The 13413-nt window shown below is 37.6% G+C and overlaps 1 protein-coding gene across 3 annotated transcripts; it reads left to right on the top strand.

Annotated features, from left to right (window-relative positions):
• Positions 1-1260: 1260 nt before the first annotated feature.
• Positions 1261-12415, top strand: LOC109208241. 3 transcript variants are annotated; one of them, XM_019371313.1, is made up of 14 exons: positions 1261-1376; positions 2306-2411; positions 5526-5653; positions 5754-5907; positions 6032-6141; positions 7170-7253; positions 7335-7383; positions 7495-7586; positions 7907-8039; positions 8372-8451; positions 8535-9973; positions 10128-10241; positions 10335-11248; positions 11829-12415. In XM_019371313.1, the coding sequence occupies exons 2-13, from the start codon at positions 2319-2321 to the stop codon at positions 11012-11014; spliced, it is 3156 nt and encodes a 1051-aa protein (XP_019226858.1). In that variant the 5' UTR covers positions 1261-1376; positions 2306-2318; the 3' UTR covers positions 11015-11248; positions 11829-12415. The 3 variants fall into 3 exon arrangements, with proteins under 3 accessions (XP_019226858.1, XP_019226857.1, XP_019226859.1); XM_019371312.1 differs by having other exon boundaries at positions 7901-8039; XM_019371314.1 differs by lacking the exons at positions 1261-1376; positions 2306-2411; positions 5526-5653; positions 5754-5907; positions 6032-6141 and having other exon boundaries at positions 7235-7253; positions 7479-7586; positions 7901-8039.
• Positions 12416-13413: the final 998 nt, after the last annotated feature.

Raw genomic sequence — 13413 nt, 5'->3', positions numbered from 1 at the left:
TTTTAGCATTCAGATCTTAATACACATCTTAATATATTTAGATGTGTATTCAGATTCAGATGCCTTAATCTTAATACACATCTTGATATTCAGACATGTATTCAGATTCAGACGTCTTAATCTTAAAAAAACAAATGAGGCTTTAGTATTGTAGTTTTACATACTATTACGAGTAACTAATTAATTATCTAGGGTTTTGATGGAACCTCTTGGAGGATGAATTCTTGTAATGTTTTAATATACTTTAACCTTTGAATTTATCTATTTGTTAAACTACGTGCTTATTTCAGTTGATTGAATGTCCATTGATTGACTGTGCCTATTTATTATGTGTTTCTTGAGAAAGGATACATTTTAGGTAGTAGTTAAACAACGTCACTCCTAACGTATGTGAGAAATCAATACAGCGGGTTTAAAGGTAGGTTTAGAAATAACAAAGCTTTGACGTGGTCATAGTGAGTGGTTAGATAAGCCAACTAGCGTAGTTCAAGAGAATATGTCTAGTAAATTGTTGTAGTTGCTCGAGAGAGAATTACGACACCTAAAGTGCTTACGCTCAGTAGAGGATATATAGGCAAAATTGTAGGGAACATAGCGGAACGATTCCGACAATTGGGAAAATCATAACTGTAGACCTCCTTAATTTAGTCTCTAACCCTTAGTATTTTTAGTTGTTAATTTACTGCTTTAGTTTGTTAGTCAATTAGTTAGATATAAGAATCTTAATATTTATAACTTAGGAATTGTTCGAGTTTGTATTCTCAGTATAACTGAATAGTTGTAGCGATACCTTAGTTCTCTGTGGGATTCGACACCGGACTTTTAGACCGGACTATATTTGCAACAACTGCTTATCCTTTTTAGGTTTAGAGTTGGGCGTGATCAGTAAACATGTAAAATCTTACTCGTCCTAGCTTGAAGAGTTGTGAGAAATTTATTCTGAAAAATGCAATTGAATTAGCAGATTAAAAAAATCATTTTTGACAATTATTTTTACAAAATTTAACGAAAAAGTTTGAGAAAAAACGCCTTTAGGAGAACTCTTCTTCGCTTTCAAAAAATTTCCACGAACAAATGCAAGCAACGACGTGTGAGGGAGGAGCATGACGAATTCGGATATCACAATCCGAACTGGTATTCATTCGGTATCCGACCCGAAACCCGTAATTTAATTCGGTACGCGAACCGAACCGAACCGGAACCCGCAATCAGCAGCATAAGAAAACATCCAATCACACAAAAGCCGACCTCTCGCACTTTCTCTCTCTTCACAAGTCTCTGTCTCTGTGTGGTTGGTTCTCTCTGTCTTTCTCTCTCTACCTTCTTCGAGTCTCATCCTCTCTACGATTTCCTCTTCTTCGATCCACTCATCACTTGTGAGTCCAATCCTTAAACCCTAACTTCTTAGGTCTTTAATTTTATTAATCGCCTCTTTTTTTTTTCTCCTGATTTTTGTTAAGATTTAGCACTGTTTGCTTGGTATGTATTGAGTTTTGAACTGATTGGATGATTTTATTTATTATATTTTGATTGGAGGTTTTGATTTGAGTCTGATAGATAAAGTTCTTTTTGTTTTATTTTATTTGATATTTTTGGGAGATTTTAGAGAAATCTTATTCTTTTTTACTAGCTCGCTGTGTTATCAGAGTGTATATTGTTGTATTGGATCGATGTGTTTGATTAATGGAACAAATGGATTGAGCTTTTGAGTTGATGAGTTTTGACTTTGGATTTCGGTGTGAATTTGACATGGATTTCTTAATTTTTATTTTGAAAGTAAATGTGCATATTTTTTTAAATTAAGCATATTTTTTTTACTGAGAAAACCTAGAAACGTTTGAAAATGGGCATTGTAAGAAAAAATGCTTGACACTCCAAATAGTGATAGTGGCAAACAATTTAGGACGAACACATATGAGATCTCTATGTAGTTATTTGTTATTTTTTTCGGTTGATGATGATTGTAGTTGTTTGTTATTTTTTTTTTATTGTAGTTTTTTGTTATTTTTTTTCCGGTTGATGATTGTAGTTTTTTTTTTTTTAAAATTTTTTTTTTGGTGTGAATTCTGTTAATCTGTAATTAATGTAGGAGGCTTTTTACTTGAGTTTCTCATAATGTGGAGTTGAAATCGTCAGTCGGAAGTTGCAAGTCACTATAGACACTGTTTGGTGAATGAATGATTTTGTGGCTTGGGAATTAGTTATAAGCATCTTGTTAACAGAAGTATATTTTCGGGTGAATTGATTGTGTGGTTGAAATATATTTCTGATTGGAGTTAATTATGGCATTTGTATTCTATTCAAGTTTTAAGGCAACAATGAGCGACCAGGGAGATAAGACATGTCCTCTCTGTGCTGAGGAGATGGACTTGACAGATCAGCAGTTGAAGCCTTGCAAGTGCGGATATGAGGTTTGTAGATGCTGTTTCCCCTTCTATTTGTTTAGAAAGTTCTTACGCTAGAATCTATCCTTTTTGAATGTATTCTTCAAAAGTAGGTCATCAATAAGACGATAATTGCTCAGCTAAATATAGTTTGGGGTTAAAGCATCTGAGGGGTTAGGTTTTTGATATCTTGAAGGTCTGCATGAGCAGTTCAAAACCATGTTGTTTCTGTTGAACTTGCTCTTAAACTTAAAATTCTTGAACCTCAAACCTTAACTATGTATACTGTGGTTGCATTATTGTAAACTGTGCCAGTAATGGAATATGTATACCTAAGCTGCCTGTCATGATGTACCCTTATACATGTCCATTAATTTGCTTTATTTGCAACTCCAAATTTGTTGTCTCCGAATATCTGGGTGGAGAATTTGGGTGGCTGAATTCATGAATTGCTTAAGGGCCTGTTTGGACAGGGAAAAAGATTTTGATAAAGAAACATGCTTTGAAATTGATCAAATTGTGTTTGGATAGTTGTAGTTGTTTGAAGGATAAAGGTTGTCAAAGTTTGAAGATTTGAGAGAGTTGAAGATTTTAAAAATTTATTTCAAATACGCCTTTAAATCATAGGTTCTTCAAGTTCAAATTTTTTATTGTCAATTTCATAGACAAATGCCAACTTGCAAACTGAATTTATTCCCAAGTAAAATCTCTTCTTTGATTTCATTATCATCTGGATATGGATTTGTTCATTTAAAGAACACTCTTCTATATTTTTTTGATTTAGATTTTGATCTGTTTCAATTTAAATGACACACTTTTCTTATTAGTCCATTCAGAAAAGAATGACACATGAGAAGTTTTTATAGTCACAAAAATGGCATGGCTCCATAAAGCTTTTGCCCCTTAAGCTTATAGGACCACGTATTTCAATAGTCTTCATATTTTTCTTAAACTTTGTGTCAAGTCAGACTACAACATCTAAATTGAAAGGGAGGGAGTATAAGATTTATCAAGACCACCTCTTTGAGATTGTATTAAAGTTTTAGTTCTTCTCTTTCTTCCCTTTTTAGTTTTCGAGTTTCCCGATTCATATTTTCCAGTTGACATATTTAAAATCTAATATGCCCTTCGTTCACATTTACTTGTTCACTACACTAAAAATTCATTTTTACTTTTACTTGTCCATTTTAGCAAAGCAAGAGAAAGATAGTTTTTTTTCCTATTTTATCCTTATCATTAGCTACTACTCATTTTCCAAACGATTTTCCAATTTATTTGAAATGCTATTATTATTATGGATACAACAACATACAACAAACCCAGTGTGATCCAACAAATGGGTTTTGGGGAGTATAGGGTGTACACAGACCTTACCTCTACCTTTTGTGTGGTACAAGGGTTGTTTCCAACCGACCCTCGACTCAAGAAAAGCGTTTTAAAAACCAGGTTCGAAAATATAAGAGTGAAAAAGCTAAGATGAAAATACAGAAGAAAAAAAGTGTTCACAGCAAAAATAGTAAAGATAACCAAACTAAAAAAACAGTAGTAATAAAATAGAAGAATATAATAATAACCTTTGTTCTAATAAGAGAGAGCAGATAAGGTGCCCTAAACTAAAATTATGCTCCCCCATTGAAAAGAGAGAAATCGTTCCATTATAATAATACTAATAGTAAGAAGAGACAACATATAAGGTGTCCTAAACTAGAATTATGCTCTCCCACTGAAAAGAGAGAAATCGTTCGATTATCTACTATCCTTCTACCCTAATCCTCGACCTTCATGCTCCACTAGGGTCATGTCCTCGGTGAGCTGAAGATGTTCCATGTCCTTTGTAATCATCTCTCCCCAATTTTTTCTCGGTCTACCTCTACCTCTCCTTAGATCTAGCACTGTCAATCTCTCGCACCTCGTCATTGGAGCATTTGTGCTCCCCCTCTTCACATCTCTGAGCCATCTCAGTCTCGCTTCCTGCATCTTGTCCACTACGAAGGCCGCTCCCACCTTGTACTATATTCTTCATTCCTAATCGTATCTCTGCTAGTATGCCCCGCTAATCCACCTAAGCATCCTCATTTTTGTTTCTTTCATCTTGACTAGTCCGATAACCCTTGGCTCGGATTCCCACAAGTGGGGTTTGGGGAGGGAAAAAGTACGCTACGGGCTGCTTCCGATAGACCCTCGATTCGGGTTACAAGAGTCAAATTGAATAATTTTAGTTCTGAATTCGGACATAGACTATTTAATTTTTTGAAATAAATTTACATACTTAAAATCTACGTAAAAAGTACTACAAGTCACATTAGTTAACAATTCAAAATATTCACATTAGTTAACAATTCAAAATATTTGCAAAAAATATGGTCAAACAAAACCTTGTTTGATTCCCCAAATAGTAAAAGTTCCATTATTTTTTTGAAACGGAGGGAGTATATGGGAGTGAATGGTGAGACACTAAAATCTAACTTACTCACAAGATGAGTATTGCAGAGATGTGGATACTGCGCCGACCTCCAGGTGCACTGGACCGAAAGTGAAACCATGGTGAGTGGCAGTGTTAAAAAAGGGACGGGGTAGACCTAAAATCACATGGAAGGAAGTTGTCTCGAAAGACCTACAATCTCACGTATCCATGGAGACCTAGCAAAAAATAGTGCACAATGGAAGTAAAAGATCTTTATAGGCAACACTAGTTAATTGGGAATATGTTTGTCATGCTAGTACGTCTAATTTATGCTCTATGTTTTCTATGAGTCTTTTAGTCATGTCAAAGATTTATATGCCAGTATGAAATATAGAAAACTTCTTGTTCTTTTTATTTATTTTTCTTCTGTTACTATATTGGTTTGAGATTTGTTGTATAACAACAACAACATACCCAATATTATCCCACACTATGGGGTCTGAGGAGGGTAGTGTGTACGCAGACTTTATCCCTACTTTGTGAGGATAGAGATTTGTTGTATTATGTTAATTTGAAATGAGATTAATAGGCGACATAGTTAGTGAGGATTCATATGGCCGACCCCAACTTACTTGGGATTGAGGCAGAGCTGTATTTTCTTTCACATGTGACCTTTACTCCAATGGCAAATTTATTAGTAGATGTAGGTTTTAACATTTGATACATATTTCTGACAGATATGTGTCTGGTGCTGGCATCACATTATGGATATGGCTGAGAAGGATAATACAGATGGGCGGTGTCCAGCATGTCGCATTCCTTATAACAAGGAAAAGATTGTTGGCATGGCAGCTAAATGTGATAAGTAATGACATGAACCATTTTGCATCTTAAGACAATCTCTATCATAGAGCATACAAATCTACATTTTCTGCATTATTGATAATCTTTGGTGTTGACCACAGGGTAGTGGCTGAGATGAGCACTGAAAAAAGATTGTCGTCTCGCAAGGGAAAAAGTAAAACAGCAGATTCTAGGAAGCAACTCAGCAATGTGCGAGTCGTTCAAAGAAATCTTGTTTATGTTATGGGGTTGCCACTCAGCCTAGCTGATGAAGATGTATGTACCGTTTGTTGTGAAATCATCAGCACCTCTCAAGAATAAAAAAGAAAAAAATGCACTTTTATCTCCTATTAAATCTCCCTGTTCTTCCTCACTTTTTTTTTGTGTTGCTCAAAAGCAGCTTCTACAGCAGAAAGAGTATTTTTTGAAGTATGGGAAGGTTCTGAAGGTGTCTATGTCTCGTACAGCTGCTGGTGCTATTCAACAATTTGCAAATAATACTTGTAGTGTGTAAGTTTCGTTCCTGATATGAGTTACCTGGCTGCTTGAAAATTGACAATTGTAATAGGTCTCAAAATTTCTTATGTCTCACACAGTTGTCCGAGTTATCAAATATTATCTAGGTCTTTATATCTTTTGACATATTTCAGTGCAAGTTCCTTCATATTGCTGCAAAAATAAGATGTGAAAAAATGGTACAAGGTCAAGGCCTCCAATGATTTACCAAACCTCTATACCCTGTGTTTTATTTTTTCCTTTCCCTGGTGCTTTGGAGGAAAAATGATCAATGTGAACAGTCATTTGGTTGGATGACAACCTGTTGTTTGAGCCTCTTCCTTGTTTCTCAGTCTTCAATGTTTTCTATATGCTCCTGGTAGAGAATCACTTTTTCTAATAAAGTTTCTCTACTTTGGCAAACACCTTGTATGCTCCATCCCATCGATAAGCGTTAACTTCTACAACAACAACAACATCCCAGTATGGTCCCACAAGTGGGGTCTGGGGAGGGTAGGATGTACGCAGCCTTACCCCTACCCGGAAGGGCAGAGAGACTGTTTCCGATAAAACCCCCGGAAGCGTTAAACTTCTATAAAAAATAATTTTGCTGCCTTGGTTAGCTCCAATTTGTGCTAAGACAAATTTGACACGACGCATTGCATGTGTTGATTCTTTATAACTCTTCTGCCTCCGAAAATTCTTATTGTTGAAAATACTGGAAGCTGCAGGAACATGTATTTAAGAGTAGTGTGTCCACGGAACATCCAACCAAAATCTCACTAGTTGCCACTGTTGAATTTTTGATCCAGTGACACATCATTCATCCCCTGCTCTTTCTACAATCATGAAGCCCCCTGATCCCTTTGTTGTGCTCTCATCATATTTTATGTTTGCTGGTTGAGATCCTCAATTCATATGTAGCCTTTCAATCACAAGAAAATCAGTTAACAAGTCCTCTCCACCCACCCCCCCCCCCCAAAAAAAAATAAAAAAAAATAAAAATAAAATTAAGTTAACAAGTCTTGAAATGTTCTGTACAGATATATAACCTATTCAAAGGAGGAGGAAGCAATTCTGTGTATTCAGTCTGTACATGGGTTTGTTTTAGATGGTAGGCCTCTAAGGTAAGTGTGATGATTGGTTCATGTATGCAGCTACCATTAATTCTGATTTTGCATTAAACAATTTAAATTCCTTGTTTGCAGAGCTTGCTTTGGAACCACAAAATACTGTCACGCTTGGTTGAGAAATGTGGTATGAGTTTGAATTATAATTTGGAATAAATCACTGACTAGGAATTTGCATTTGATCCTTCTATCGTTGAATATCATAATGTAATCGAAGATTAGTTGTCTCTTGGTTCAGCCCTGTACCAATCCTGATTGTTTATACTTGCACGAGATTGGGTCACAAGAGGATAGCTTTACTAAAGACGAAGTCATATCTGCTTACACAAGGTATTGGGATTATTCAGCTGATTATGCTTGTGGCTCTTCTAACTGCAGTTTATGACTGATGGAATAGCTGCCAAGTAGTATAACATATGTTAATAGAACATCAATTAGTGGGTTCATTTCCTGGCTTTTCGGAGGAGACGTCCAGCTTAAGTCTGCACAATAAACTATTCGAAACATTTGTATTTCAGTTGGTCTTTAATATATTACTTATAGCTATGCCATTATCGGAAGACTGAACTTATTTTCCTGCGTCTCTGTCCTATTCATGCAAATGTTTACTGGATAGCTAATTAACGTGCATAGTTATTTTGAAGGAGTAGAGTTCAACAAATTGCTGGGGCCATTAATAGTACGCAACAGCGATCAGGGAGTGTGTTACCATCCCCAGCAGAGGAGTACTGCAGTCACAGCTCTGCTGCTTCAGGGAAACCTATTAGTAAAAATGCTGCTACTGTAAGATTTTCTTGTTCCATTTGCTTACCTTCTTATTCTCTTCTTATGCTTCTTCTTCCCTTCCTCGGTTTTAGGAAGGGAAAAAGATAGTTTTCTACTGTGGGGTTGAAGGGGGAGGAGTCAATTGGCTGAGAAGGCTGGACATTGTGCTCTTAAAAGTTAAAATCCAGACATTTCTATCTTTTTGTGGTTATATTGGATGATTGTGATTTGCTTTCATATATGCTTATATTTGAAGTTTGAACAAATTTACCACTGCTAGAAAATTTTTCAGCATTATGCCAATGTTTCAGTCACAAGTGTGAAATTTTGTAGTGTCATCTACCATGCAGAATTCAGTACCCAATGTTAGAGGCTCACCACCAAATAGTAGCTCTGGTAGATCCGCTGCTCTTCCTGCTGGAGCTTTATGGTATGCACTAAGCAGATCTACTTTTATTATCCTTTGTATGTGCCTATGTGGTGCTATTTGTTGATATTTATCTTGTTTACTAGGGGAACACGTGCATCAAATAATCAGCAGCCACCTGCCAGTGTACCATGTTATAATGGACCTCTTAATAAGAAGCCGGAGACATGTAATCCAGCAGCGTTTTCTACAGCTGTTGGAAGCACAAGTCAGGTTTCTTTACTGCCTGCTCATGCAGGAAAAAAAGCAGTTCATACTTTAGAAAATGGAACTACTGAAGAGAAAGGGAACATAGAGACTTTAGAACCTGTCAAGCAGTACGCAGGAGCAGATCCTCGAACCTATACTTCTGAGAACCCCTCTCTTCTGGTACCTCCTGCTTCGTCATCTATAAACACTCAGTTACATAACGTTCCGTCATTAAAGGACAAACATAAACATATAATGCCAAACAGTACCACAAATGCCTTTGATATTTCTGTAATGTCTAATGGAGCTGGCTTTGCAAAAGATTCCAATGATACCACAGATATTAAGATCCAGTATATATGCTCTGATATGTCGTCGTTGAGCATTGATAGACATAAAAAATCACAGCGCAGCTACATTGAGCAAGGTAGGGAGCCCTTGCCATCTGAAATGACTGGGGAATCTGTGGTTTCTGCAGATGAGATTTGTATCTCAAAAGAAAAGTCTGATTTGAGATTTGATGCGCATACTAAAGTTATACAAGTTGCTACTCCTGAAATGGAGGATGATTTGCTATCCTTTAATGAGCAGAGACATAGGGATCCAGAAGTAATTATCGAGAAAGTCTATTCGCCAAATCTTTCCCCCTCTTTATGCTCTCCAGCGCAGCCTAGTGGTTATTCTCCTCAGCTGACTAATGGTGGTGGACCTGTCAAGAAGGCCAGTATGCAGTTAGACAGGAGAACTGATTCAGTATCTCAGGCGTCTACTATTGAATCATCGACTAATGGATACCTGGGCAATCTATCAAATTGTGTGGCTGATTTGCGAACTATCAATGGAAGTTATTATCCGTTGCCTAACGAGGGTAAGAGGATGCATGTGGAAAAGTTTGAAGGTGAAGCTCCTAGCGAGATCTATAGTACTAAGGTTGATAATGGAGAGAGCAGTATAATATCTAATATTTTGTCTCTGGATTTTGATCCTTGGAATGCGTCATTAACTTCTCCTCAGAACCTTGCTAAGTTGTTGGGAGAGACTGATAACCAACAAGGGTCTCTTAGAGTGTCAAGCTCAAGAAAATTAACCAGTAACCAATCGAGGTTCTCTTTTGCAAGAGAAGAAGAACCTGCCAGTCCATCAGCTGATTTTCAACCGCCTCTAAGTTACATTGAGCAAAATTTTAGTCATTTTGCTCATGGTCATGATTTTTCTAATAGCAGAAGTTATCAACTTGAAAATATTGGTACTCGTAATGGTTTCTCTGTAGCGAATAATGAGGAATCAGTTGGTTATGGCAACAGCTTTTCTCATCTCTCTTCTAACAAGCTATCAGGTCAGTTCCTGGCTCGGTTCCTTCTCCCGTAACTGCGTCTTATAGTGTTTCAACTTTCAGTCAAAGTGTAGTTGTTAAAGAAAAAGGAAGAAAAAAGAAAAAGAGAAGTCTGAGTGCCTCTGGTTTAATTTTTTTCTGGTGAATTTCTTAACAGTGTCCAGACCTCAGATGTCAGCGCCTCCAGGGTTTTCAGCACCAAACAGAGCACCACCCCCGGGATTTACTTCTCATTATGAGAGAATGGAACAGAAGTTTGACTCTCTCCATGGTCTGTTATTATAAAGGCCTTTTGTTTTTTCTACTTTGTTGACATAATATATGTATATTTTGATGGTTTATGTCAAATCATTACATTTTGCAGGGAGTCACTTGCTTGATACATCCTCGTTGCACAATCAATATCAGGCTCCGCCAGTTGGAAATGTGAGTAATGGGGACATTGAGTTTATGGATCCTGCAATTCTGGCAGTTGGTAAAGGGAGGATTCCTAATGGCTTTGATCTCTCAAGCTTGGACATGTCTTCAGGTTTTTCTCCACAGTTAAGCACTTTAGAAAATGAGAGAAGGCTTCAATTACTGATGCAAAGATCTCTAACTCTGCAACAGAACCAGAGGTTTGCTGATATGGGGGACAATTTTTCTCCATACAGTGATGCATATGGAATTTCTTCCAGGGTTGTGGAGCAAACTCTGGCCAGCAATCAATTCCCATTTGATGGAATTTCTCCCAGGGTTATGGAGAAAACTATGCCCAGCAATCAATCATCATTTGATGGAATTTCTTCCAGGGTTCTGGAGCAAGCTCTGTCCAACAATCAACCTCCTTTTTCACAGCCGAGTCATCCCCAGACCATGAACTCTGTCATGTCAAATGGCCACTGGGATGGCTGGAATGGGGTTCAGAGTGGAAATAATTTGGGTGTAGCGGAACTCCTCCGAACCGAAAATGTGGGCCTTAACAAGTTCTTTACTGGATATGAGGACCCAAAGTTCCGTATGCCCAATTCTGGCAATTTGTATAATAGAACATTTGGGATGTAATTGTGGATCAGAGGTTTTATTGAGCTGAGTAGTTATCAAAGAATCAACGTATCAGAATGATCATATGTGACTAACTGATTTGATCTCGAGATGCTCAAATGGCTGAGAAGACGTGAGGAAACAACGGACTCACTCCTGGTAAGGCGAGGCTGATTCATGACTGTCTGCATGAAGCTGGCTTTCAGATTGGTGAAGGAATAAACCCCCTTAAATAGGGTATCCGGAAACCAACAGGTTAGCAATTCCCAACCAAAGTTTACAAACTCTTCTTTAGTTTCTTGTGACCAAAGTAATTGTGAGGTTGCTAGGATTAAAACGGTTAGGTGACAAAAACTCTCCATTGCTGCAGTATATGCAATGCACTTGTCAATCTTGATGAATAGTTCTATCTTGAAATTTCCTTCCAATGCTGTGTTTAAGTAGCCAATATCAACTTGAGAAAGATTTTAATGGTTTGCGCTCGGCTTAGAATATAGTTCCTGGAACCATGTCTGTCTAAATATTTGATTCTATGTTTCAAAGATTAGTTTCTTTTTCTCCAAGTCATGGGTTCGAGTCTTGCTGCGGACGAAAAGCCTGGTATTTAAGTAGAGAAGGGTATAGGGGCCCCCATTATCCACCAAGTTTCAAACCGTGCTCCACGTATCCTTGGGGATTTCTCGGTTATAAAAAAAGATTTGTTCACTCTTTTCTTGCTTCTACTGATACATGTGGCCCAGAGTTATTACTTTTTGACATTTTGATGAGTTTGTTCCTGTTTAATTATGTGTTTCCATATACATTGATTTCTGCTTTTGGTTTATGATTTTTCCAGTCGAAAGCTGAGGTCGATGCTCAACATGGTGGTTTAGACGGAGCGTCATGCTTGACTGGTTCCGCAGATGATTCTCCTGTCAGTGTTCTTGGATGTGGGTGGAGAATCAGGTTATATTATTGAAGGAACACAGCTCATTTTTGTCAAGAACAATAATACTGTAGCTTGTTTGCGGGATTGTAAGTAAAATTGGGATGAGTTGAATAAGTTGAAATCTGTTTTATATTGCTCTTTCGCCTCTATGTTGGGAACGGATTTCAACTATGAGGTGGACAAGATTACTATTGCCGTGACCAGATAAATGTTTCATTGTTTGTTGAAGATGGGGAATAAGCTGCTTATTCTTCCCAATATCATGTAGGAAGGGAAACTAAGGCACTTTTGTTACAACTTGTCAAAATTGATCTGTCCTAGGGCAGTCAGGCACTTGCATAATTTTTGCCGTGTGTTCCCCAAGTTGAAAGATGGGCGGGAGTTTGGTTTTGCTCCTTTTTGCTGTCGTCTTTGGAGGTTCTAAAGACTGAAGGAGGAATGTATGATCTATCTTGTGACATGCCTTGTTTTTTATTTCTTGTTTGTTTTCTTGAGTGTGCTGAGGTATGTAGTGAAAAGATCTGAGGTAGGTGGTTGGGTCTTCAAGGATTGGGAATACAATCAATACATGGAGAACCATGCCTGGTACTCTTTAACTCTAAGCCTTTCTACATTCGTGGGCTTTTGATGAAATAAAATCTTGACTTAACAGCAAGAAAAAAAAAACATCCTTTTCATGTCTCAGGATAGCAGAGGAGCTGGACGGGGCAGGTCAAACCTGAAACAGCCAACGGGCACTCTTATGCAGTGTGGGTTAAAAATATTTTTGAAAAGCAGGACAGGACACGGGACAATGACAGGTTGAATAACAATTAACACGGTTTGCTGTTTTAAGCTGGCTAGGTTTAGTTAACTAATATTAAAAAAGAAAACCTTAAGCAGGTTGAGTCTATGTATTCTGTTTAAAGACCTTCACATTTTCTCATTAAAAAGAGTTAGAAGATCATTAGATCGTTCAAGTGTATTTGGAGTTGAAGTTCGAAAATGATTTTTGATAGTTGTTTAGACGTTAATTTTACTTTTAAAAGACGTGCAAAGTTTACAAGTAAGAACTATAGCTGTTTATCATTGTATGAAGTGATAATCAATATGGGGCCTAGAGGAGCAGTGGGTACATGAGTGGTATGTAAGCTATGGCATCGAACTGTATCAGATTAGTTGTGACAGAGGTGTAACGGGTGATGAAGGGTTACTCTGGCGGCCATGAAGGGAACTGGTGATGGAGTGAGAAGGTCTAAGGAAAACTGGAAGCCAAGAAAGCGGCGTATTTGAAGCTAGTACAGAGCATAGACGAGGAGAAGAAGAGGAAGAACATGGAGTGGTATAGGGAGGCTAAGGAGGCAAAGTTAACGATTTTCTGCGGCTAAGACTGCGATGTTTGGACAATTGTATGAAGACTTGAGGTCAAAGACGGGAACAAGGAGCTATACAAGCTAGCCAAGGTAAAGAAAGGTAGACCAGTGATCTGGATAAGTTGAAGGGCATCAAGGAT

The sequence above is a fragment of the Nicotiana attenuata genome, unplaced genomic scaffold (genome assembly GCF_001879085.1).
Source record: "Nicotiana attenuata strain UT unplaced genomic scaffold, NIATTr2, whole genome shotgun sequence".
NCBI lineage: Eukaryota > Viridiplantae > Streptophyta > Magnoliopsida > Solanales > Solanaceae > Nicotiana > Nicotiana attenuata.
The sequence above is the reverse complement of the archived record's forward strand: the minus strand, read 5'-3'. Positions and strand labels throughout refer to the sequence as shown.

Excerpts from the sequence above, each read along its gene's own strand:
- LOC109208241 (XM_019371312.1), top strand. The coding sequence starts at position 2,319 with ATGAGCGACCAGGGAGATAAGACATGTCCTCTCTGTGCTGAGGAGATG. Across the intron at positions 9,974-10,127 it reads CTCTTCTAACAAGCTATCAG|TGTCCAGACCTCAGATGTCA; the intron begins GTCAGTTCCTGG and ends ATTTCTTAACAG. Across the intron at positions 10,242-10,334 it reads GAAGTTTGACTCTCTCCATG|GGAGTCACTTGCTTGATACA; the intron begins GTCTGTTATTAT and ends TACATTTTGCAG.